The 24,941-nt window shown below is 38.9% G+C and overlaps 2 protein-coding genes across 5 annotated transcripts in view; both read left to right on the forward strand.

Annotated features, from left to right (window-relative positions):
• Window positions 1-10,454, forward strand: part of LOC110954665 (ABC transporter F family member 4-like) — a 28,631-nt gene extending 18,177 nt beyond the window's left edge. Inside the window, exons 10-15 of one of the 2 annotated variants that reach the window (XM_022199292.2) lie at window positions 234-859; window positions 984-1,152; window positions 2,284-2,642; window positions 4,603-4,679; window positions 4,883-4,927; window positions 7,258-10,454. In XM_022199292.2, the coding sequence (XP_022054984.2) occupies window positions 234-859; window positions 984-1,049 (692 nt within the window). In that variant the 3' untranslated portion in view covers window positions 1,050-1,152; window positions 2,284-2,642; window positions 4,603-4,679; window positions 4,883-4,927; window positions 7,258-10,454. The remainder of the gene's footprint in view (window positions 1-233; window positions 860-983; window positions 1,153-2,283; window positions 2,643-4,602; window positions 4,680-4,882; window positions 4,928-7,257) is intronic. The other variant, XM_051953171.1, reaches the window with a different exon arrangement.
• A 10,597-nt stretch (window positions 10,455-21,051) lies between these two features.
• Window positions 21,052-24,941, forward strand: part of LOC127535343 (tripartite motif-containing protein 16-like) — a 599,330-nt gene continuing 595,440 nt past the window's right edge. For all 3 annotated transcript variants that reach the window (XM_051953166.1, XM_051953164.1, XM_051953165.1), the window contains exon 1: window positions 21,052-23,354. In XM_051953166.1, the coding sequence (XP_051809126.1) occupies window positions 21,672-23,348 (1,677 nt within the window). In that variant the 5' untranslated portion in view covers window positions 21,052-21,671 and the 3' untranslated portion in view covers window positions 23,349-23,354. The remainder of the gene's footprint in view (window positions 23,355-24,941) is intronic.

Raw genomic sequence — 24,941 nt, forward strand, 5'->3', positions numbered from 1 at the left:
GCGTATAAAGGGTTAAAAGATCCTGAAAGTGAAAAGTGTGGTATACTGGCAAAGATACACACTGGTTAGATGTGTGTTAACAAGCAAAACCATCTTTTTTTGTGCCTTTTTTGTTGTACCGTTGTGTTAATTATGCAGATACAGAATACAAAATCAAAGTCACAACACTAGGAATAAATGGTTTACCTTCGTACTTTCCAGTGCAGTCAAAGTGTTATCTCTTTCTGTTGCAGAAGACCCGGAGGACTCCATCATCCTCAACATTCAGACCCCAGATGACGAAGCAGCCGAGCGAGAAAGCAGCCAACTGCTCCCCGAGGAGGCTTCAGAAGACTCCAAAAGCCCCAAGAAGAAGAAAAAGAAGAACAAAAAGGATGCAAAGACGTCCGCAGAAGATGCATCGATCACAGAAACACCCAGCACTGATGCCTCCAACGCAGATGCCCCCAGTGATTCTCCTCTTACCAGCAAGTCTGCCAAAAAGAAAAAGAGAGACAAAAAGAGGCATGGGGAGGTGGCGGCAGAGACAAAAGAGGAGGAGGAGAAGGAGGAAGAAGTGTCTCAGGTAGCTCCACCAGAGAAGAAGAAGAAGGCAAAGAAGAGGAAAAGGGAAAGAAATGAAGTGGAAGAAGAGGAAACTCCCAATGCCCTCTCTGAAAAAATTAAAAAGAAAAAGAAGCAGTTAACAGAAGTAGAGGAGGAGACGGTGGAGAATCCTGAGACGACGGAGGAAAAAAGAAGAAGAAGAAGAAGAAGAGGAGGAAGAAGAAAAAGGAAGGTCAGGAAAAAGAGGAGGTGCAGTCTGAAGAAAGCCCAGCAGGGGGCGACAAAGACACAGAAGAGACACCAGAAGCTGAAGGTAATGAAAGATTAAAAAACCTTCAACCTGGGAGTCTTCTTTAATATTTATTTTGCCCTTTACTCTAAATCAATAGCAGCAGTTGTTTTAAAAAGTTATTAGAAACAAGTTTCTCTTCCTGCAGATGGAAACTCTTCTCTGGTCTCCTCGGCCAGAAAGAAAAACCGTCTCAGGAAGAAGCTCAGTCTGAGGAAGAGGTTCAGACTGCAGAAGAAAGACGGCACAATGATGATGATGATCAAGATGAAGAACAACAACTTGGCTGCAGGACAGAACGTCTCAGGGAAAAAGAAGTCAGTTTTTATTTCTCACATTAAACACTCCTGACACTGTGCAAAAATGAAGACGGGAAAGAAAACTTATTATGCGGTCCATCACATGCTTTAAATATATTAGACAGTAAATATTGAACTAAAACTTGACTTAAAAGCATTAAACGTCAAAACGCCTTATTAAAAACCTGCAGGTATGTAATTTTCTCACATCATTAAACAGTAGCTTCTGGGGATGTGCCCTGTCGTCCACCTTTATATGAGGTGTGGCGATTAAATAATGACAGTGGGAGTTTGTTAAATGAACCACAGCGCAAATCCATGAGTCTCCAATCAGCAAGCAGAAAGAGCCTGTGAAAGTTTCAATCCGCTTGAATTACATAGAAATTGAAAAGTTATTCCATCTTAAATCATCAGAGTCTTTCTGCTCGACCTTTTTTTAATGTAAATCGTGGATATTTAAAATGGCGTCTGTGAAATTTGAGACTGATATCATGTACTTTCAGATGTATATTTTTAAAAAATTGCCCTTCAACTCATTTTCAGCGTATTTTTTTTGCACACTGATTCAGAATCGGAAATAACAGACAAGTAGAATATGTATGGAAAATGATATATTTCATAAAATATCTATTAAACAAAAATGTCACCAATATTTTTTCTTTATTTAGTTTTTAAAAGTCATGCAAATCGGACATGTTTGAGCAGAAATTGATCTAAAAATGAAATGATTTCAGGTGAAATTACCAAAAATGCAGCATTAGTCCTGTCATATAACAGCATATTGTTAAAACTTTGTGTCTTCAGGAGCTGCAGTTTAAACTGGACAAGCTTTTTTATCTCATAAAAAGAGCCTGATGGTAGCTATAAATGCACCAGTTATTAATTAATTCAACACCACAAGCCTGTAAGAAGGACAGGGCATCAATTTGTCACCTAGAGTGGTTTATTGGTAGAATTGAATCACCAGTCAAACACTTTAATATCATTTTCCATCATTTTGTAATTTTTAATTAGATTTCATGTGTGTTTAGAGCTGCTCTTTTTCTAAATTGATGAGATGCAAAAAGTTAAAATGCTGAAGTGTTACTGTTGACTGTTCACATTTGTTTAATTTTTAAAAAATTAAAGGTCAAATTCACCATTTTCCAGGCACAAACACATCCAGGATGAGACGCCTCAACCAAACAAGCCAAACAAAAGACCGCCAGCCGACGGCATCCAGGAGGACGAGACACCAAAGAGGAAGAAAACGACGATGGTCGGCAGTGAACAAGAGGAAAGCTCGTCAAAGGAAAACAAACCTCCCAAAACAAAGAAAGAGAAGAAGAGTGAAGAGGCAAACGATGTGAACGCAGAGAGTCCTGAGGCTGACTCGTCTGTGCTTTCTAACGAGGGGAAGAAGAAGAAGAAGAAGAAAAAAAGGAAAGCAAAGGCAGTTCAGGGTGAGGAGACTACAGACGATTCGACCCTCATCGCTGTGAGCCCAGACGTACCCGCTAAGAAAAACAGTAAGATTATCTTTCTTTATTTGTATTTAGGTTTTTACAGGAAAGAGATAAAGCTTGAAGCGCATGCAGGAAATCCACAGAAGGCAGAGAAGTTTCCACCACTGGCATGTCGGAAAAAAAACTTAAAACAAGATCCTTTAATGAAGTCCCATCAGCCACTTCAATCTGTTGTTAATCTCTAATTGCGCAATTATTCCATGATTAGGAATGTTTCTAAACATGAGGTGATGACTTTAATCCTAATTTTTCTTGCATTGTTGAGGATGGGGCTTGTTGTAATTTGATCCTAATATTTCTAGTTTTGTGACTTAATGACTTTATCTTGGCATGAATCTTTAGCTCCTTTTGTAGTTTTTGACTCTTACAAGAAGGCCTGAATTGTAAAGCGTTCATGAAAGGTCACAGCGATGAGTCATTTAATTTGTCTGGATCACTCTTGTGTTTCAGTCCACTTAAAACCAACTGACAGTTAATGGAAACTTTCTGCAGATACCACAGAAAAGAAAGAAAATGAGACATATTTTGTGTTCAATATTTAAAGGCTGTCATTATCAGCATACAACTGCTGAAGCTGTGGCCGAATAACGTTATTAAAAGACTTCTGCTGCTGGTTTGGTTCAGTGTTTTAACCAGGGATGGACTGATTATCTGCCAGGCCGATTTTTGTGGTTATTCTGACATTTTCTGATATTTCTTTTGTTGAATGATTATGCGTTTCCTCAGGTCTGTGGACTCTTTGGTCTCAGAAATGTCTCTGAAGCAGCAAAAACCAAACAAGAAACTTGAGCTGTCGCCACAAACCAGAAAATTAGCTTCTCTCACGCACTAATAATCAGCATCGATCGTTGATCCCTGTAACAAACTGAACATATCTACAGCAGCGTAAATACTTAAATGCAGTTGGAGATCTGCCTTTAAACTGTGTGAACCCCAAAACCTGCTGACAAATTTGAAAAGCTGGCTAAATTTACAAAAAAAGCACCAAAATTACCCAATTTTTCAGAGCCAGAAACTGTAAAAGCAGAAATAATTGTCAGATTTTTAACTCCCTGATAGTCCTCACACTTACTATGTGTGTCTGTTTGTGTAAAGTATAAAAATTGCAATATTTTTATCATAATCACTTCAGTCTTATTCTAAAATCTGCCATAATTTAAGCATTTGCACCAATCATATTCTGTTAAAAATGACAAATTCTGTATTTCTCTGCACAGTTGTGAAGCCATTAATTCACTCGCCTACGACAAAAAGTCACCTGACAAAAAAAATCCTGTGGTGCTTTTATGTTAAAAACACGTCACAGGAGTTCAGGAAAACAGTAACTAATAGTTCATCCATTACAAAAATACTGTGGCAGAGCAAGAGTCTTTCAGGAATAGTTTATTTAAAGTGAGTTGCTATGAGCTATTTATCTATAAATTCCGTGTATTATCTGCAGTAGATGCTGGAATCACTGAACTGCTGTAATAATTGGCCAACAGCAAAACGTCTGTATGCCACTTAAAATGATCAGTGTTCCTCGAACTGTACGCTATATTTGGAAGATTCTCACCATTTTAAATTACAGTCAGATGGCCCTTCCATATTCCCAAAGTGCAGCACTAAATTACGCTGCGGATGAGTTTCAGCGGTGTAATGGGGAACACACAGACGGTGGAAAAGCACCTCAGACAGCCTCACTTCAAAGGAACCACAGCTGGCTACAGTCATAATCAGAGATAGGAGCTGGTGAATCAGCAGGGGCCCACCATACGATGCTGTATATCAGCACAGCTCAGGCTTTCTGTGGGTCAAAAGAAATGTGATCGCAAAGTGATGCCAGAGAAATTCCCACTTTGATCTTTTGGGGCTCTGCTGTTTTGTATTTTCGACCTTTTATAGGAAAATAGTGGCTTGATGTTGTTGATTTGGTGCAAAAGTTCCTCATTTGTGACTTATGTTGATGCATTGATGTTGACAGAGAAGAACAGATTAAAGGAGAGACTGGAAGAGACAGAATCTGCTGCAGACAGACTCACTCCTGCAGCTGTTTCTACGGTAACAAACACAACTGAACAAATACATTTCTCATTACTGAGTCTCACCTTAAAGGTTTGCTATTCTATCCTTGTGTGCACTAGTTGTTTGTTCATGTGCACAAAGATGTAGCGACTTAAAAACGAAACCACATTTCCTCTCAGAATAACATCTCTGCAGTTGCACTTTGCGTTTCTGTTAACATTTTGTCTCCATCTTTCCAGAAAAAGAAGAAATCCTCCAAAAAGCAGATAACAGATTGAATCTGGGTAAGTAGATTCTCGAGGCTTTCAGTTCAACTCTGTGCTACTTTCTTAAAGAGTGTAAACTCCAAGTTAAGAGGAACACAGTGGAGAGAACAGAGCTCCTTAAAGGTCACAGCGAGAAATTTTAAGGAGTATTTCTTTTGCATTTCCTCGCTATCTCCTCCTGATCTACATAAAGAGTTTAGTCCAGTTGTAGCACACTGCAGATACACGAAGCAAGAGATTGTGTTACTCGATGTTTTTATTGTTCGTTTTCCATTTAAACTCTCTGAACCTCTAGCAGTCTTTACTTCTACAGACGCTTCATAGACTCATAGACACACATTAACACCCAAATTACCCCCCAAAAATCCAATTTTATACATTAAATATTCATTTTTCTGATGCAATCAGAGAAGTTGAGTCAGACTGTTCACTTCTGTCGTTGTGTTGTTTATTTTGTTAAAGCTGCAAATGTGTTTTTAGTGTTGATGTGATGGTGTAGTTCAGTAAAAATATGACCATTATTATTCATTTTGATGTTGTACTAAACGTATTTTACTCTTATGTCTGTCCTACTTAGTTAATGTGAGATTTTACCGATGAAATCATGAACTCAGTGGTCAAATGTGGAAGTTTTTCATTCAGACACACGGATACATGAATTTGTGAAGACAGTAAATGGTGATAAGAGTTAGAAAATAAGGAAAAACATTTGTGCTGTGCAAATTTTTTTCTATGTTAGTCATGTTTCTTTGCACCTGTCACTTATTATTCATTGTGGGCTCATTTCTAACGGCAACATAAAATCCTGCATCTCTATGGAAACAGCATAACCATGACTAAAGTAAAGAGAACTCAAAAATGTCTTTTGTGCAATATGACAAAGTCACAATACCATAAAATTCAATTTTGTTGATTACACATTCTGAAAAAAGAGGAAAAAATGGAATTAAGATCTTTCCGAGAGCCTTTAGATGATATCAAGACTGACCAAAGCCACGGTCGCTCTACATGCTATAGATCACTACTCGTCACTATTTACATTTTTCTTGTCTGCTCGATATAAACACAATGTACAGTTCTGGTGAGAAATCCCTGAATGTCCCTGAAGTGATTTTTTTGTCACAGGCGAGTCACTAATGGCTTCACAGTCGTGTAGAGAAATACAGAAATAGTCATTTTTAACAGCAAAAAATACTGCTTATATACACTCAACAAAAATATAAATGCAACACTTTGCTTTTGCTCCCATTTTTTATGAGATGAACTCAAAGATCTAAAACTTTTTCCAATTACACAATATCACCATTTCTCTCAAATATTGTTCACAAATCTGTCTAAATCTGTGATAGTGAGCACTTCTCCTTTGCTGAGATAATCCATCCACCTCACAGGTGTGTCATATCAAGATGCTGATTAGACACCATGATTAGTGCACAGGTGTGCCTTAGACTGCCCACAATAAAAGGCCACTCTGGAAGGTGCAGTTTTATCACACAGCACAATGTCACAGATGTGGCAAGATTTGAAGGAGCGTGCAATTGGCATGCTGACAGTAGGAATGTCAACCAGAGCTGTTGCTCGTGTATTGAATGCTCATTTCTCTACCAGATGCCATGAAATGTGAGCATTTACTCTCTCAAATCAGTTACGACGACGAACTGGAGTCAGGTGGAGACCCCGATGAGGACGAGCATGCGGATGAGCTTCCCTGAGACAGTTTCTGACAGTTTGTGCAGAAATTCTTTGGTTATGCAAACCGATTGTTTCAGCAGCTGTCCGAGTGGCTGGTCTCAGACCATCTTGGAGGTGAACATGCTGGATGTGGAGGTCCTGGGCTGGTGTGGTTACACGTGGTCTGCGGTTGTGAGACTGGTTGGATGTACTGCCAAATTCTCTGAAACACCTTTGGAGACGGCTTATTTCCAGCACCACAGGTTGAACCACAGCAGTGATCTAATCCTAGCCAAAGTCAGAGCGGCAACCGCATCACAGATCCATCACAGCCAGCATCTGGATGCCGTCAGAGATCTGCTTTTAAAAATGAGTAACGAGCAATAAAAGCATCACAGAAACAATTGCATCATCTGCCCTTTCTGTAGCAGCTGCAGAGTGTTTCCCAAAATCTGCATCAGAAAGAATTTAAAGCAAATCAAAAAGTTCCAACTGTGACGCTCAGTGAAGCTGAGACGATGTAGAGTTTTATTTCTGGAATCAAAGAAAACGTTAAACCTGAATGTTTTTTGAAACAGCGGGCATGCCACGTCACTCTAAGCTCAGTTTCAGCTCATGTTTTGATTGAACTGAGATTAACAGAGACTTTCTGTTTTCTTTTTTTGTTCTCCGGTCAGATTTAGTGGAGGATGATCCTGTCTTGGACCTGAAAGCCCGGAAACCAACATGAGCAATTTAGTGCCTTTTCTCATGATTGTTCTCAGATGAAAGGTTTTTCTTTTTTTTTTAACCTTAGAAAAAGATTTGTGAGTAATGACGATTGTTTTCAGTCACATTTTCACTGTCTTTTGTTCTTTAACTGTGAATTCAGCGCGGTACATCTGCACCTGCAGTTCAGACCCCTACATTAGACCAGCACAGTGCTTCATAATCAGTCTCTGACTCTTTGACAGACTTTTGAACCATAAGTTTAATTAAACATTTTTTTTCTTGCGCTGGACGACATTTTCAAATATTTCATGGTGCAGAAACTTATTTGTAAAGGAAGCCAAATAAAGACATGAACATAAATAGCACTATAATGAAATTTATTTTCATCATTGGTGAATTTGTTCAATATAAGTCTAAAAATGTGGTCAAAATGCCCCAAAAGCCAAAGATATTTAACACTGGGACTTGAGAATGTTTGGAGAGTGTTTAAGAAGATTTTATTTCTACTACAGAGTGCTCCGTTTTCAGTAAAAGCCTGTATTGTCAAAACTACAATCGGCATGTCATCCAAACTGATTTTTGAGGCCAGACTTTCCCCTCCACCACCCGTTTTTCTTTTTACCTTCACTGGTTGTTGAGTAAAACTCTTCTGGGTGATGAACTCGGCACTGCAGATGAACCGTGTTGGGAAACTCTTCATCTCTTAACTGTGGTTGGAAATGAGCTTCAGGGGAGCAAGCTGTGAAAGGAAGATTTCAAAGTGGGTCATGTTTTTGAACACTTCTGTCGGCATTAATGGGCTGTTTCAGAAATGCTTTTCAGTAGGAAGCGTGGCTTTGTTTAGAGGAAGAGCTTTTTGTGTGTTACTGATGTCTGTTTACTTTTTCTGTCGGTCACAAGCTGTGAAGTGAGATTCCCTCTGCACCTTGTCCATCCTTGGAAATTTAAAGTTTCAGTCCTCAGACCTTCTTCAACAGAGATCAGGCTGGACAGACCCAACCAACTCTTTATTCAGATAAAGCAAAACCAGCAAACGGCACATTTATGAAAGTAATCAGTCTGGAGCTGGACGTCCTGTAATGCAGACTCCATACTAAGACCTTCACTGCATTTCCAAACAGATGGTTGTTTTTGGCAAGTTGCAGGGGACACAAGTGTAAAATACGACTCACCACTGTAGTTCTACTGTGGAAGGCAGCAGGCCACGAACAACCGTCAGTTCAAACGACACCACTGCAGACAATCATTTCACCAAGCTTTAGCTACGCAGTGATGGACTTAATGTGAACGTACAATGCAGGACACTCAAACCAATCAGTCCCGCTTGAGTCTCACTGGGAGTTTCTGAGGACTGAATCCTTGGATTTCCTGGCAGGGACCACGTCCTTACCTCTGGATAGTTCCTCCTGTTCACCAGCAGTAGATGTGGATGAGCCTTTACAGACATGTTTACCTTCATGGACTTTTCAACTATGCACTTGATTAAATCCCGTTGCTGTCGTTCGAGGGACTAAAATCGTTGTTCCTGAGGACCAACATGTTTAGAGTCTGTTGGACACAAAGGATCTGTACCAGCTTTGATTTTACCGTTGTTCATTCATACTGTTACGTGTGTGTTAAGTTACTGTAATTATCAGTGTTTGAGTCAAATCAAACTGGGAAACTGATAACCTGACCTGATTATACATTACAAAACAGACAGTTTTTTTTTTTTTTAAAAGAAATTCAACCCAAATGTAAAGGGTCCTGAACACAGTCACACTATAAGTGGTCCTCACGTTTATTTCACAAGAGCATATTTCACTTTTTCACTCTATGCATCTGACTTCACACTGCAGTAAAAACGCTGCATAAAACTAAATTCAGCTTCACGACACGCAAAAACACTTGAAGCTCAGGGATTCAAAGTCTACACGAACCACATCTTAAAATTCACAACTTAATTCCTAAATTATAAATGTGATATTTATGTTACATTTATAATTTCAGGGCTGAACTGAGTAACTTCTTTCAAAACAATCCCTCATTTGATACTGAATAATATTTTGGATACAGAATTTGATTCAGGATTCAGTTTTATATCTCTTATTTTAAATGAATAATAAGTCATCTGAGCCTTCTTGTCACTGGCGAACCGGCAGTTGTTTGTCTTTGTCTCTGCACTTAAAGAGAGAAAAGTTCAGGTAGTTTAGAGTTGATACTGACATCGATTCATTAAACTGTGAAGAGAAATGAGGCCTTTCAAACTCTCGATGTCTCTGTTTACTCCCCGGTTAACAAAGCAGATGCCTTTCTTGCTTTTTCCCTGAAACAGAAATCCTGAAAGTCAACATGTTGGACCATTTGTGAGCACAACTTAAATTGTCTCAACTCCAAACATCACGTGTGGTTTTTCTTAAAATGACAAAGTTGGGTGACATTTTCAGCTTCATTTTATTGGCTCTGTATTTTGTTTGATATTTTCCAGGAATCTTTCCTTGTACTTTCTGAAAAATTCAACACTTTTTAGATGTAGATTATGAGCTTAGTTACAATTTGGAAATGATTAAAGGTAAATGCAAGTATTGGGTGAAAGAACATTAGTACACTGGTGACAACGGCCATCTGAGTTTCCCTAAAACGCCACCAAAAATTCTAGTTAAGCTAGAAAATGCTCCACACAGAGGTCAACTTATTTACTTGTGAGCAAATATGACGAAAGGAGAACAGCTGATTCTGTAAATTCAACAAAAGCAGATCTATAAGTCAGCAAGAATAAAATGAAAGAGTTTTATGGCCTGATTTCTCTGGTAAACTCATAAACTCGTAGCTGTCCGATCAGTGTTTTACTTACCTACTACAGAATTAAACTGGAACTGCCACAGCTAACTCCATCTCTCTTAGAATTAAGAGTAAATTTGGCTCGGACCTACTTGGAAATATCTTTACATTTACAGTTAAGATCAGCCAATTTTTAGAAAAAGTGGGAGGAAAGTTTCCTGAAAATGAAAGACCCATAAAAAGCATGAAAGAGCAGATTAGAGGGGATAGGATTCTAGCATGTCTGTTACACCGATGAAATAAATACTGCACATGTACACTGTTGTTCATTTTTTCTGCTAAATGTTTTTCACATTTCTGAATCACTGTTTCTTCCATTAAAATATTTTGTCTCTGAACTTTACTTTTGTCTACAACTCATTCAGCAAATAAATTTTTTAAACCGTTGATGTGACGCATTCATTTAAATTAAAAAGTGAATCAACACCGTGTTTAAACTGCTTTAAACAAGACTTAAGGTATAATATTGTAAAGTTGCATGTGATTTTGTTTTTGTCCTGTGCAGCTCCTTCTGGTGTTAAATTTTTTTTCAGGACAACAAACACTTTTCGCTCAAAAACTGAAAATCACTTGTTAAAATTGCAAAAATTCAATAAAGTTTTAACTACTTTTACAGCCAAAACAACTGGCTGTAAGATTTGTTTTAAAGACATATCAGGTGAAATCCTTACAAAAGCTTAATTTAAAGCCTGTAGAATTATAAAGCCTTAAATATTTTTGTCTTTTCCGCAAAAAATGTCTGCATTTTGTCGCACAACGAGCATATGAATTGAAGATAGTCGGTTGAAAAGAAAATTAAATATCACAATTCTTGTTGAATGTCTTTTTTCCAATGCAAACAGTTGCAAAATAATTTGGGTTCATCCATCCATCTATTTCTGCTTCTTGTCTGGGTTAACGTCACATTAATTTATTTTCATCACCAGGAATTATTGTTGTATACGGTTGGAAATGTTATACTTTCACACTTAGTACAGTTTGTTGGTGAAACACGGCGTTCATATCAGTTTTATGTGGTAGAAACCTTTTCTTGATTCTAGCAAAACAATTACTCAAATGTGGAAATTTCTAGATAGAAAATTCCAAATATTGTTACTGCACTACTGCAGATTTTTTTGCTTGTTTTACAGAGAAAAATGGTTTAATTTTTTTTTTGCTCCAGTTTCATGCATAATTAGGATGGTTCTCTTTTGTTTTTAATGTTAAAATCCTCTTAAACTCTGAAGAATCTGTGCTGACACTGACATAGACAAGCCACTTTTTCCATCAAATAATATATATATATATATATATATATATATATATATATATAAATTTAAGTCTTTGCTTTCAATTCATCAACATTAAACATGTTTTCTGTCCTACTGATGAAAATAAATATTCAGCCTGGTGTGCAAAAAGTAGATCTGAACAGCTATAGAAGTCTCCTTGAACTTTTTTGTTGTAATATTTAGATGAAGTGACACAAAACTAAAATTAATTGGCAAAAAACCTAGCAAACAAGAGTATTGATAGTGATTGATTCAAACTGAATGTGATTCCTTTTTAGTTTAGAGATGTTTGGAATAGGATTTTAGTTTTGACTGACATTTATTCTAATAAGTTTAAGCATAAAGAAGTTACAATACCATTAACATTGTCTGCAAATTGCTTCATTTCAATTGTTTAATTTTTTTCAAGTACTTCTTTTTTTTTTTTTTTTTTTAGCTTTTGCAGCTTTCTTGGAAGTATTAAATTGGACAAAACAAATCCATAGAATGGCAACATGAAAAGATCCCAGCATCAAATCATAGTAAATGTTAAATGGTGCCTTTGTTAAACCATAAAGTAGGCGAGTTACTCTGTATTAATGCAAGTAAAATAGCACAACAGGTGACACAAAGCAAGCAGAAAGTTGCGAGACAGATGTGTGGTATGACAGGTAAAAGATCAGAATAATGATCTTTAACTGAATAAAATTTCCTTCAGCTTGCTTTGGTTCCCATCATTCCCAGGTCTTCCTGCTGCATACAGTGGTACAGTTTCTCCTGCAAAAAAACAAGTTACTGGTCATAAACAAGGAGAATAATCACGAATGTTGACAGCACATTCTCAGGAATATTTTAGACATTTTCCCTTTCACGTTTAATCACACTTTATACTTCTTTCTAAACTCTAAAAAATAAAAATAAACTTTTATGAAAGTGGTCTCTGAAACACCCACAGACACAAAGTGCAACACAATCACTGAGTGACACTCCTGTCTGGATGTGACGTGGGAACGAACAGCCAGCAGGATGTTCTTGACTGTGATTATACATAATTACAGAGCCGATGCAGCAGCTGCGTATGGCTGGCAGCTTTAAAATGGCCATAATGACATCTATTGCTAATATATTTCCTTTATAATCCACATTCAGTGTCTGAAGGAGAACATTTTCGATAAAGCATCATACTGGAAATCAAAGGTGACGGTTCTGCTGCCGCTTGGTGGACTTTACTTCATTTAATAACTCAATAATACTTATTACTGCAGCTCCACAGCATTACAAAGTCACTTCTAAACTGGGCTGATTGGGTAATAACCAGAGGTGGGTCGAGTAGCCAAAAATTGTACTAAGTAAGAGTAACGATACTTCAAATTAAGTAGAAGTAAAAAGTAGTCATCCAAAAAATTACTCAAGTAAGAGTAAAAAAAGTATTTGGTGAAAAAACTACTCAAGTACTGAAAGTACTGAGTAACTGTTTGATTGTAATGTGTGATTTATTTTTAGAAATGATGAGATCAGACAGACAAAAATGTAAAATAATGGGGAAATTCTGGTATTTCCAAAAAAAAAAAAAAGAAGCGAAAATAAACAACATTTTTACAAAATGACAACTTAAGGCACAAAAGACACAAATGTCCAAATCTCAGTTTTTCACAGCATAAAGCTTTTGAAACAAATACATGTAGTAAGGTAACGTTTGTATGTTTGAACACAGGGCTGCCAACTCTCACGCTTTGGCTGTGAGACACACGCAACTCAGTCCCTTCACACGCTCTCACACCTCACTCCAAATATCACACAGGCAAAAGACAAAAAGAAAAGGTTTCATTTTGCTGTTATGGGAATATGTCACCTTTGGGGAAATCCAGTTTGCGTTTTTACTCCAGAGAACGCCAGGTTTTTGAAAATCCGATCCGCATTTTCCGTCCTACTGGCTTCCCAGTCATTGTGCAGCTGTCATGCTGGCTGTCTCCGAGTGACTATCTGCGTTTGAAAGCCTCTGTAGTGCTGCCCAGGCAGTGGCAGCTCTTCCCGTGGGGGAAATATCCCCCGTGATCTGATTGGCCCACCCTGTGTGCCCCCCCCCAAATTTTCATTGGAAATTTACATAAGTGAAACTCCGATTTCCGACATTCATGTACGCAACTTCGTTGTCCGACTGCACCTGAATGCACCAATGATGTTAGTTTGATCTTTTGATTGTATTTTGTTTGGATTTGAAGAAGCTTTGAAGACGTTTCCTGATGCTGGAGGAGAAGACCAGCAGCTTTGTATCTTCCGGTAAGAAGACTGTGGCTGTTTCTCAGTACATAACTGTCTGTACTTGCGTTCTCACGTACTGGTGAAACGTCATCATCCAGACTGCATAGGACCAGACTAGTGTGCATAGATATGAATCAGTAGATAGCATAGACCAGTGGTGTAGTGGTCCTGGAGAAGTGGGTATACTCTTAATTTCACCTTTTTTTTTAATTAGTCCAGAAAAACGCCCAGTTTTAGAAACAGTGACATAGAAGACTACTCTATTCAATTTATTCAGTCATTTCTACTTGCCCACTATTATAAAATTATCATGACTTGATTAGGAGCAGTTTGTAGTTATTACTGGTCACGCAAGCAAACTGGATTAATGTAACATGTATTTATCATGAGGCAAACATGGTGTTTCAGTTACTTTTGAACATTTATTTAAATAAAATACTTCAATATGAAGTTGACAGTGCATCCTTGTTCATATTTCATCATGAATAAAACCTCAATATTGTTTAAGGTCGAATCTTAAACTACCTGTCCCCATTCTTGTGTTTTTACTTACTTTAAAATCAACTACCAGTCGAGAGCTTTTCCCACATTATCCCAATCTAGCTAGCTTCAGACTTATGTTAGAATAACGTTAGCCTTTCAAAACGTTAGTCAGACTCGCCTGACACTCAGTTTAACCCGTTGCGCTTCAGTTCGCTTCAGTGTCCCGCCCGCGGTACACTTTGAGATGTGCATAAGCAATTTGCTAAATGTCTGAAACAAACACTTATACAAACACTATACGCGATGGAAAGCTTAGATTCTCAGGAATCCGCCGGTATAAACCACTTTCAGATGTGATTACCACAGCGGTAATATAAACCATTTGTCCGACAAACAACGAATATCCATCCATCCGTTCTCTATACACGGCTTCAACGTACACAGTGCGACTCACATTTCCGGTTCATTATTACACACAGATGAAAATATTCCACAAAAACGGCCATATCCAACCTTAGACATCCAGATGACACAAGCCAGTAAACTATTTTGTCCAAAACATGTCTTGAAGACGGTATATGATCCACGAATAGGTCGTTTTCGAGGAATGCACCTCGCGATGCGCGTCCAATATTCCCTGTATTTCTCGTCATATTTTATTTACAAATAGAATATTAGCGATTTTTTTTGTACTGAAAATGGCTGGAATTGAATGCAGCTTTAACCACTGGCGACAAAATATCCTCTCCTTGATATGTGCAGTCATATTGCCCGTAGTTTAAAACATGATTCATTTGGAAACCACCTTAAAACTTACTTGAGAATTATATCGTCCATGAAAGTAGGTTCGCTCGATACGTACCACTCACTTGAAAGGTGTTTATCTGACTTTCTCGCATTTCCGCGCATCTTTCAAGCAGACCTGTCAATCAACTGGAGTGCCACAGAGGTGTTAGCAAAATTTTCCTCTGTATGACCCGCCCCTACTCTGCCTCTGATTGGCTCATCCCTAAAGTTAACCAATCGAATCAGTGAAGGTAGCATGTACCAGCCAATTACAGGCAGAGGAGGGCTGTTCATGGCTTCATCATCCTTAAGGAAAGAGTGCTACCTGGCACACAGATATTACTGAATGATGCGCACCAGGGAGCATTAGAAGTGGGTATACGCAATGCTAACTGAAAAATAAGTGGGTATACGCCGTTATACCGCCGTATACCCTGGACTACACCACTGGCATAGACTGTATATATAGTGGACGTAGCATCTGGCTCCAGAATTGAAGCCAATCCTGAAGTGTCAAAAACTTGCAATATCCCGCCGTCCGCTAGGGTTGGCTCCAAAACGCTTTTGCTCCATAGACCCCAATTCATTTTTGGAAAAAATAAAATTTGATAGACTGATTTTCTACAGCTCAGGATTTTTCCCTGTTAGTTTTCATGGTCAAATGAGAGATCAGGTGGCCGATCTTAAAATAAATCAATACTGAATTTTAAATAAATCGTTAAAGTTGGCGGAGCCAGGGGGCGTGGCTATACTTGATGGACAGCAACAGAGCCTCTGCGGTAAAACGTGGGCGGAATAAGAGAGTCCTCAGCCAATCCTGCCCCTAGTTGCTCTCCGGTCCAGTCTGTTTGATGACGTTTTTTACGTCACTGGCTCCAAAAAATCCAAAACGGCGACAGGAAGTAGCAAAATCCGGGCTTCATTTTCTCGGCGTTGAAACCAACGGGTGACGTCACGGTTAGTTTACGCCTGGACAGGCCAGAGACAGCAGCTAGAAGCCTTACAGAGTACACGCCCACCCTCCTGTCACTCACACAAGCAAGTGCTCTGAGCGCTAATCAGAAGGATAGGGATTGGTCAAAGTGACATTTTTTATAAGAACCGTGCCATGATTGGTTAGTTGCTTTATGGCCCGCCCCTTCGTAGCGAGAACGGAGAAGGAGAAGCATGCACTGCAGAGCGGTGATATGAGAGTGAGGCCAGAGAGTGGATAGAGCGAAGGTTATGGAGAACCCTCTTCACAAGTAAGTTTACAAACGGTCGGTTCTTCTCACAAATGCATCATCAGATTTCAAAAGGCCAAAATATAATAAAAATGTCTGGCCCAAATGAGCTCCACAGGTGTCAGGTGTATGGCAAGCCGTTTTAACATTTAATGCCTAGAGTGCACTATCCAGAACTAAGACTGCGGATATCCACAACTCCATTCTGACTAGGCGTTAATGAATTTTGGATATCTGGAATTTTCATTAAAGATATCCATAACGTAATTTTGACTATCCGAAAGGACAGATAGAGATATCTAAATCTCAGTTTCGCCTAGTCGAAACTGAATTACGGATATCTCTAATGACGTAACTGAAACGTCATGAAACGCGTCACATATCCTAAATGAAAATTACAGATATCCGTAATTCAGTTTCCACTAGGCGAAATGTAAGTTAAAGATATCTTAAACGTCACTATGACTCGTCGGAATGACGTTGCTCTATTTTAGGCAGGGGCGGACTGAACGTTATTTCATTTGGTCGTTTGGGTCGGTGCGCTAGTATTTATTAAATAATTTTACTTACAGGGTACCTGGTAGTTCCATGTATAGCTCAGCGGGTTAAGCAGGCGCTCCATGTCAGCGGCTCAGGTTCGATTCTTAACCGCGACCCTTTTCTGCATGTCTTGCCCCCTACTCTTCTCCCTTTTACCTGTCACTCTTCACTGCCACCATCACAATAAAAAGGCAAAAATAATAATAATAATTTTGTTTATTTATCCATATGCGGCCAAATGGGATGAGCGTCCAACCATCATCAGCCCTGTACAGGCACGCAGGCACGCAGGCACGCATGCGTCACACCATAACCACGCTCATCCCATGGGGAGATTGCAGTGTTAGGTAAAGGTAAAAATGAAAACAAGACATGATACATAGATCAATCAAACCTGTCGATCAGGTTGATACTTTATTGATCTCCAAGAGAAATTGGCATTTACAGTAGCTCAAAAAGGGGAGAGATAAGTTATGGTAAAGAGGCATGTAAGTTTTAAACAACATGAAGATTAGAGTACAATATTAAAGCAAAATAGAAATACAAAACTTACATTTCCTATACACTGAAGATGTGCATAGTGACAGTGTGCACCATACAGTGGTGCAAAGGCAGTTCGTACACAATTAAAAGACATTTATATAGATGTGAATGTAACCCACACAGTAAACCAGCAACTCATAGAACGCATGTTACTGTCCCTTTAAGACGCTAGACGCAGCACCTAGGCAGCCGCAGAAACACAGACACCTGAGGGAGAGAGCAGAGAGCACAGATCGGGAACTTTGATTGCTATTTATTGAATTAATTATAGCCAGAAAAATGAAATTAATTTAGCCGCGCTTTTGCTACTTTGCTAGTTCGGTGGTATGTAGCCTATGCTGGCAACACTTACTCCGAAGGAGTTGGGGTTGACGGCGAAATAGCCGTCTCGTTGCATCCACAATATTATCCGTTTCTCTTGCTGCCAGTTCCTGTCGAGCACGGGTAGTTGTACTGAAAAGTCTGTCAAAAAGGGAAACGTTGTCCAGCCGGGAGGCCATGGCCGCGACAGACAAAAAAAAGGCGTCAAAAAAAGGCGTCAAAAGTTCAAATCACGCATTTCCACCGCTTTTCGCCTGAAAGTGGGAGGACTAATAGCACGACATTACAGATATCTGCAACGTCATTTCGTCTAGTCAAAACTGTCATTCAAGATATCTTTAATTACATGTCGCTAGGCAGAATTGTAATTCAGATATCTCCAGTTTTAGATATCTCTATCAAAAATCCATTAAAGATATCTCTAACATAATTTTAGATATCTACAATCAAGTTTTGCCTATCCGTAATTCCCATTTGAGATATCTACAACGTCATTTTGACTAGGCATTACTTTAATTTAAGATATCTACAACGAATTCCGCCTAGTCAAAACTGAGTTATGGATATCCATAAAGAAACATGTAGATATCTGTAATTGAGGAGGTTTTGGAGATATCTCGAATTGGTATTTTGACTATCCGTAATTCAGTTGTAGATATCTACTCAGTTGCATTCTATTCAGTTGCAGATATCCGTAACTCATATTGCGGATATCTGCAACTGAATTACGGATAGGCGCAATGACGTAACCCATACACATGAATGGCAAAAGTGACATCATTTCTCCAAGGAGAATGTATTTGTGGATATCTGAAATGATAATTACGGATAGGAGAAATAGAGTTGTTGATATCTCTAACGTTCTTTTTCGACTAGGAAGAACTGAATTACAGATATCTGTAGCGAATATCCAGTCTGGGCATTAAATGTTAAAACGGCTTGCCATACAGGTGGGTTGCAGGAAGCCTGAAAACGTTTGAGACCCCCTCTTCAGGGAGGATAGGCAGTTGACTTACAATTTTCAGTTATAAAATGAACATTGGTGTTTGCATATACTGTTAGCTATGACCAGCTGACATCTAAATGATTTTGCTGACAAAATAATATGCATATTTTTTAATTCCACATGTTATATAAATAATAGGAAAAGGGAAACATTGGAAAAATTGGTGAGGGTAGTGAAGAGATTACAGAAGAGAAAAGTACTGGACTGTATGGAGCTGTCATTATGGTTGTGTTTAATAGACTTACTGTCTGTTTAGTAGTGTTGTAACTGCTATAACATAACTGTAAAAGGCATATTTTTGGAAGGAAAAAAAAAAATTTGGTGGCATTATCCCACGTGACACAACCCTTGCAGTGGCAGAAGTGGCCTGACTGATTGGAATCTCCTGGCCTGAATTTCTTTCCCAGTTCGGCCCTGGAGAAAGCTAACACAGTACAAAGGCTAAGGTATGTTACCTGGTCATTTGTGCCTCCTCTGCTGCCTTTCCCTGTGCTCTCTCTCCCTCTCTTTGGTCACCTGATGATCCTCCATCACCTGAACTTCCTCTGTCACCTCCTCCTCCTCTCTCTTGCTCAACTGTTGCACCTCCTCTGTCACCTCTCCTCTCTCTCTCTCCTCATCTGTGCTTCTCCCTCTCTGGTCACCTGCCTCTCTTTCATGGCCTGTTCGGCAATCATTCTTAAACCTGGTATAAAAAAAATGCTTTGTTAATGTTAAAATGGTATCAGCCCGGTTAAAAATGAACAGTAAGGTCAAAGAAACAATTTGAGGAAATAAATACATTCAGGTATTTCCCAAATTTTGTCAAGATTCACGAGATGAAGTACTTCTCTTCCCCTCCTCTGTCACTGTCACCGGCTGCACGCTCCGCAGCCACCCTGCTGCAGCAGAGCGTCTGTTGTCACCATGGTTACCGCTTCAGGCCGAGGCAGACATTCCTGTTCCTTCAGGATTTAGAAATGCCTGGAAAAATGTAGCTTCTGTGTATGGTATTGCGTTGTTTGATCAGTAAAATAGCTTCACTACTGAAAAGATATTTGATGTGGAAAACAGCGACGTTACGACCTGTTCCCCCGAGAAATGCAGTTTAACTACGCCGCCATCCATCACTGTGTATTGGAGCAAAGTTAGCAAACAGCCCTTTAAGTTACAATTCAGTGAAAACTGACATTGGTCCTACACAGTACATCCCCGACACTCTCTGGCTGTACCTCACAGGACAAGCTCAAACCAACTCCAGTCACAAATCATCAGCTAACTTAACAGGACAGGTAGGCTATTTTACCTCTTTTTGATCAAGATATTTCCTTTTTTTTAGTTGTTGGTGTCGACCAACAATGAAGAATTGTTGTTTGTCCTTTTCGCGCTCTTTTCATTTCTTCACGGCCCTGCTGTCTCCATCCATGCCAAATATACGTGGTCAGGGAAAAGTGAACGTTAAGTAGAGGAGGCGCCACGGGTTGGGTGATACCAAGTATTCGGTGGGGGTGTGGGGGGTTACATTAAGATGATTAAACTTGCTACTGTTTTGTTGGAAAATGATAATAATAATAAAATCAACAAGATAATTAATGCTTTTAATACATTGGAAAAATGTGATTATACTGTGGGGGTTACATTAGCTGAACGTGATTTTGCGGGGTCATGACCCCCGTATCCCCGGTGCAAATTACGCCCTTGATGCTCAGCAATGTTACTGCTCCACATATCCTACTAAAATTAATATGGCAGAAAAAAATTAAGACTTTAAAAAATGGATTAAAGTTTTTCAGTGAATTCAAACTAAGTTTAGCTGAGCTCTGGGTTCAGCTCTGTAACAAATGAATTAACTGCAGCTGATAAAGTGTGACTTGTCTGAGGTGAAGAAAAGCATTCAGTGTACACATTGTTCTTCATCTGCTGTCCTGCTATCTCCACCCTCTTACCTCCATCCTCACCCCAACTGGTTGAGGCAGATGGCCACCTTCCATGAGCCTGGTTCTGTATGTATGTTCTGTAGGATTTTTTTTTTTTTTTTACATTTTAGCTTCACATTACGGGTTTTGTGACTGCTTGCTATGTGAAGTGTTTGTATGAGATGTGTTGCTGGACTTCTTTCCAGGTGACTCTTGTGAAAGAGATCCTGATGTCAGTGGGTTTTATCTGGTTAAATAAAGGTTCAGTTAAAGTGCTGTGAGATGACATATGTTGTAAATTGGTGATATATAAATGAAATTGTCATATTATTATTGTTGTTGCATCTATGGTCTCAAGTGAGTGTTTTGGATGAAATCTTATGTGGTACAAAATTCCAACAACAACAATAATAATAAAAATAATAATGCATCAAATTCAATTTGTTGCTCAGTAACATTAACTAAACAAATAGGGATTTAAACAATTAAAATCTTGAAAATAAAGGAATATTTTTTACTTGTGATCAGGACCAGCATTGATGAATAAATACAGTTGAACTAAGTGAAAGTTGAAAAATGATATAAATAAGTAATTTTTATGTTCTTAAGGTAATGACTCTGACTATTTTGCTTCTAATACCTCAGAATTGATGTCAATAATTTTGAATATATCCTCAATTGTGAAAAAGAGCAAATTTGTCACTCGTCACCAGTCGTATTAATCATGATTAATGTTAAATTTGTTTTTCAAAAGAAGAGAGTGTGACATTCTAAAAACAAACTGGCATTTAAAGGTTAAATTTGTCAGTTTTGATCAGGATCGTTGTTGGTTAAAAAGTGACTCAGTCAAAGTTAATAAAATATTTTAATTACAGTATTTTTGATGAGCATATTTTATCATTCAGGAAATCTGTGTAACTTTTTCAAACTGAGGGTTAAATGAGAAATGAGCTCTGCTGTGAAAAGGTTCAACACTCAGTGTCTCTCTCCTCTTCCTGGAATGAATCTCAGCCTGATAACCCTCCTCTTCTTCCTGATCTCAAACACAGCAGCTCCACTCTGTCCACACATTTCCCGGTTTCCTCCCCTTCAGATCTGCATCTTGAACATGGGTGGAACCAACATGTGGTGACGTGGAAGAGCTGACAGGCCCCGTTCACTGCAGGAACACGTGATTTGTAGATCAGAGCTCACACTAGTTTCAGGAAGGAGGAAGTCAAACTCACACAGTCGCTGTTAGTGAGAGGAGAAATGGCTGAGAAAGGAGTTCAGCTGGACCGAGAAATAATCTCTTGTTCCGTCTGTCTGGATCTACTGAAGGATCCGGTGGCTCTTTCCTGTGGACACAACTACTGCATGAAGTGTATTAAAGCCCACTGGGATGGAGAGGATGAGAAGAGAATCTACAGCTGCCCTCAGTGTAGGCAGACCTTCACACCGAGGCCTGTCCTGATGAAAAACACCATGTTAGCAGTTTTAGTGGAGGAGCTGAAGAAGACTGAACTCCAAGCTGCTGCTGCTGATCACTGCTATGCTGGAGATGAAGATGTGTCCTGTGATGTCTGCACTGGGAGGAAACTGAAAGCCTTCAAGTCCTGTTTAGTCTGTCTGGTTTCTTTCTGTGAGAAACACATTCAGCTTCACTATGATGTGCCTCAGTTCCAGAAACACCAGCTGGTGGAGCCCTCCAAGAATCTCCAGGAGAACATCTGCTCTCTCCACGATGAGGTGAAGAAGATGTTCTGCCGCACTGATCAGCAGTCTATCTGTTATCTCTGCTCTGTGGAGGAACATAAAGGCCACGACACAGTCTCAGCTGCAGCAGAAAGGACGGAGAGGCAGAGAGAGCTGGAGGTGAGTCGACAAAACATCCAGCAGAGAATCCAGGACAGAGAGAAAGATGTGAAGCTGCTCCAACAGCAGCTGGAGGCCATCAATGGCTCTGCTGATAAAGCAGTGAAGGACAGTGAGGAGATGTTCACCCACATCATCCATCTGATCCAGAAAACAAGCCGAGATGTGGAGCAGCAGATCAGATCCCAGCAGGAGACTGAAGTGAGTGGAGTGAAAGAGCTGAAGGAGAAGCTGGAGCAGGAGATGAGAGAGCTGAAGAGGAAAGACGCTGAGCTGAAGCAGCTCTCACACACAGAGGATCACAACCAGTTTCTCCACAACTACCCCTCAGTGTCAGCACTCAGTGAGTCCACACACTCATCCAGCATGGACATCCGTCCTCTGAGACACTTTGAGGAGGTGACAGCAGCTGTGTCAGAGCTCAGAGATCATCTACAGGACATTGTGAGGGACACATGGACAAAGATCTCAGTGACAGAGACTCAAGTGGATGTTTCACTGTCAGATTCACAAGCAGAGCCAAAGACCAGAGCTGGATTCTTGAAATATTCACGTCAAATCACTCTGGATCCAAACACAGCAAACAGAAACCTGTTATTGTCTGAAGGGAACAGGAAAGTAACATTTACGGGTCAACAACAGTCTTATTCTGATCATCCAGACAGATTCACTGAACGGTGGCAGGTCCTGAGTAGAGAGAGTCTGACTGGACGTTGTTACTGGGAGGTGGAGTGGAGAGGAGGAGGAGTTTATGTATCAGTCGCATACAAGAATATCAGCAGAGAAGGATTTAGAAATGAATGTGAATTTGGATGTAATGACAAATCTTGGGCATTATATTGTTCCCCAAACAGTTATACATTTTTGCACAACAACATCCAAACTCCCGTCTCAGGTCCTCGGTCCTCCAGAGTTGGAGTGTACCTGGATCACAGTGCAGGTATTCTGTCCTTCTACAGCGTCTCTGAAACCATGACTCTCCTCCACAGAGTCCAGACCACATTCACTCAGCAGATATATGCTGGACTTTGGGTTGGTCGTGATACAAGTGCTGAGTTGTGTAAAGTGAAGTAGACAGAGGTGACTGAAGGTGCAGTGAGTCTGATTGTGTCTTTGATTCTTTAACTCATTTAGTCTCCATCATTGTTGCTCACAGCTCATTGTTGTTTTATTTCTACACTGCACAGAGATCAACTGTCAACCAAACAGTGACTGTCAGCACTTGTTGATCTTCTCATTTCTTCTTCTGCTCATCTTTGAATTTCTTCACTAAAAATGACTTTCATTCAGTCTTATTCTAAAGCATCAAGACACAATAAGTGATGTTCATAGTTTTCTGACTCATTTCGGACATGAAATCAGAACATTTATTGTAAATATTTCCATGTTTTCACATTTTAGCTTCTCAGAAACAATTTTTGAATTGAACAGCTGCATGAAGATGTAACAATAAGTGACTTTTAATGTGTTTCTCAGTCTTGATTTTGTTTTCGTTTCATTTGAATTCATGTTTATTTAATCTCATGTTAGTGATGCATTTAAGGAACCAGCTGAGGTGATGGAAAACTCAGCTTTTAATTCAAATATGTCCTTCATTTTCTTTCCCAGAGATACATGTACAGAATTTGTATTTCATGGTTGATTTTTTGGGGGAAAGATATTATATTTTATCCCAGTAAAAAGTCATTTTATTAATCTGTTGTGGAGATTTTTAATTTTATTGGTTTATTTTGTTTCTAAACTGCTGACAAACTTGTGATTCAGATTCATGTTATTTGCAAATAAATGACAATTAATGAGCATAACCTGGATTCTATCATTTGTCTCTTACAATGAAGTGATTATTCTGTTCCTAACCTGTAATTAGTTGCATTGTGACAGTTTATCTTCTAAAACCAAAATGATCCACACATGAAGAATTCAACATTTACATGGTTGAAGTGCAGATTCCACCTGAACTTTTAATAAAATTAACTAAAATCTTTCTGAGCTGAATAGTTTTGTCATTTTTCCCCTTTAAATGGTGGTAAACTGGGAGACCTTGGACTTCCACATTCTGTCTGCATGTGGATCTACAGCTTCCTGTCGGACCGCAGGCAGAGGGTGAGGGTGGGAGACCAACAATATATATATATAATATCATTTTCTGACATATCTTTTTTAATATATATGTATGAATTATATTGATAGTCCATATGTGATTATATAATAATTTTCTCTGATATATAACTTTAATCTATTATATATTATATATATATATATATATATATATATATATGTGTGTGTGTGTGTGTGTGAATGATGTTGATACTCCATCTATGATTTATATCACTTCTATCTATTGTTTTATATAAAAATATGTGTTCATTAGTCAGCATTTTGTTTATATATGTAAAAATAGCGTAATCATATATTGTCTCTTCAAATTATTAAAATAATTGACTTTACTGCTATTATCTGCTTCTCTAACATATATTAGTGTGTGTGTGTGTTTACAGTGTTTGCAAATATCTGTCTACAGTCGAGCTTAATTTCAGAATATTCTATTACTTATTATTATTATTATCTATTATTTCCGCTATGAATATTTACTATGTTCACCACCCCACTGATTTACACCTGCATTTTGTGCTTCATGGCGCTAGGTGTGCTGTTTGTATGTTGGAC

The sequence above is a fragment of the Acanthochromis polyacanthus genome, chromosome 9 (genome assembly GCF_021347895.1).
Source record: "Acanthochromis polyacanthus isolate Apoly-LR-REF ecotype Palm Island chromosome 9, KAUST_Apoly_ChrSc, whole genome shotgun sequence".
Taxonomy (NCBI): Eukaryota; Metazoa; Chordata; class Actinopteri; family Pomacentridae; genus Acanthochromis; species Acanthochromis polyacanthus.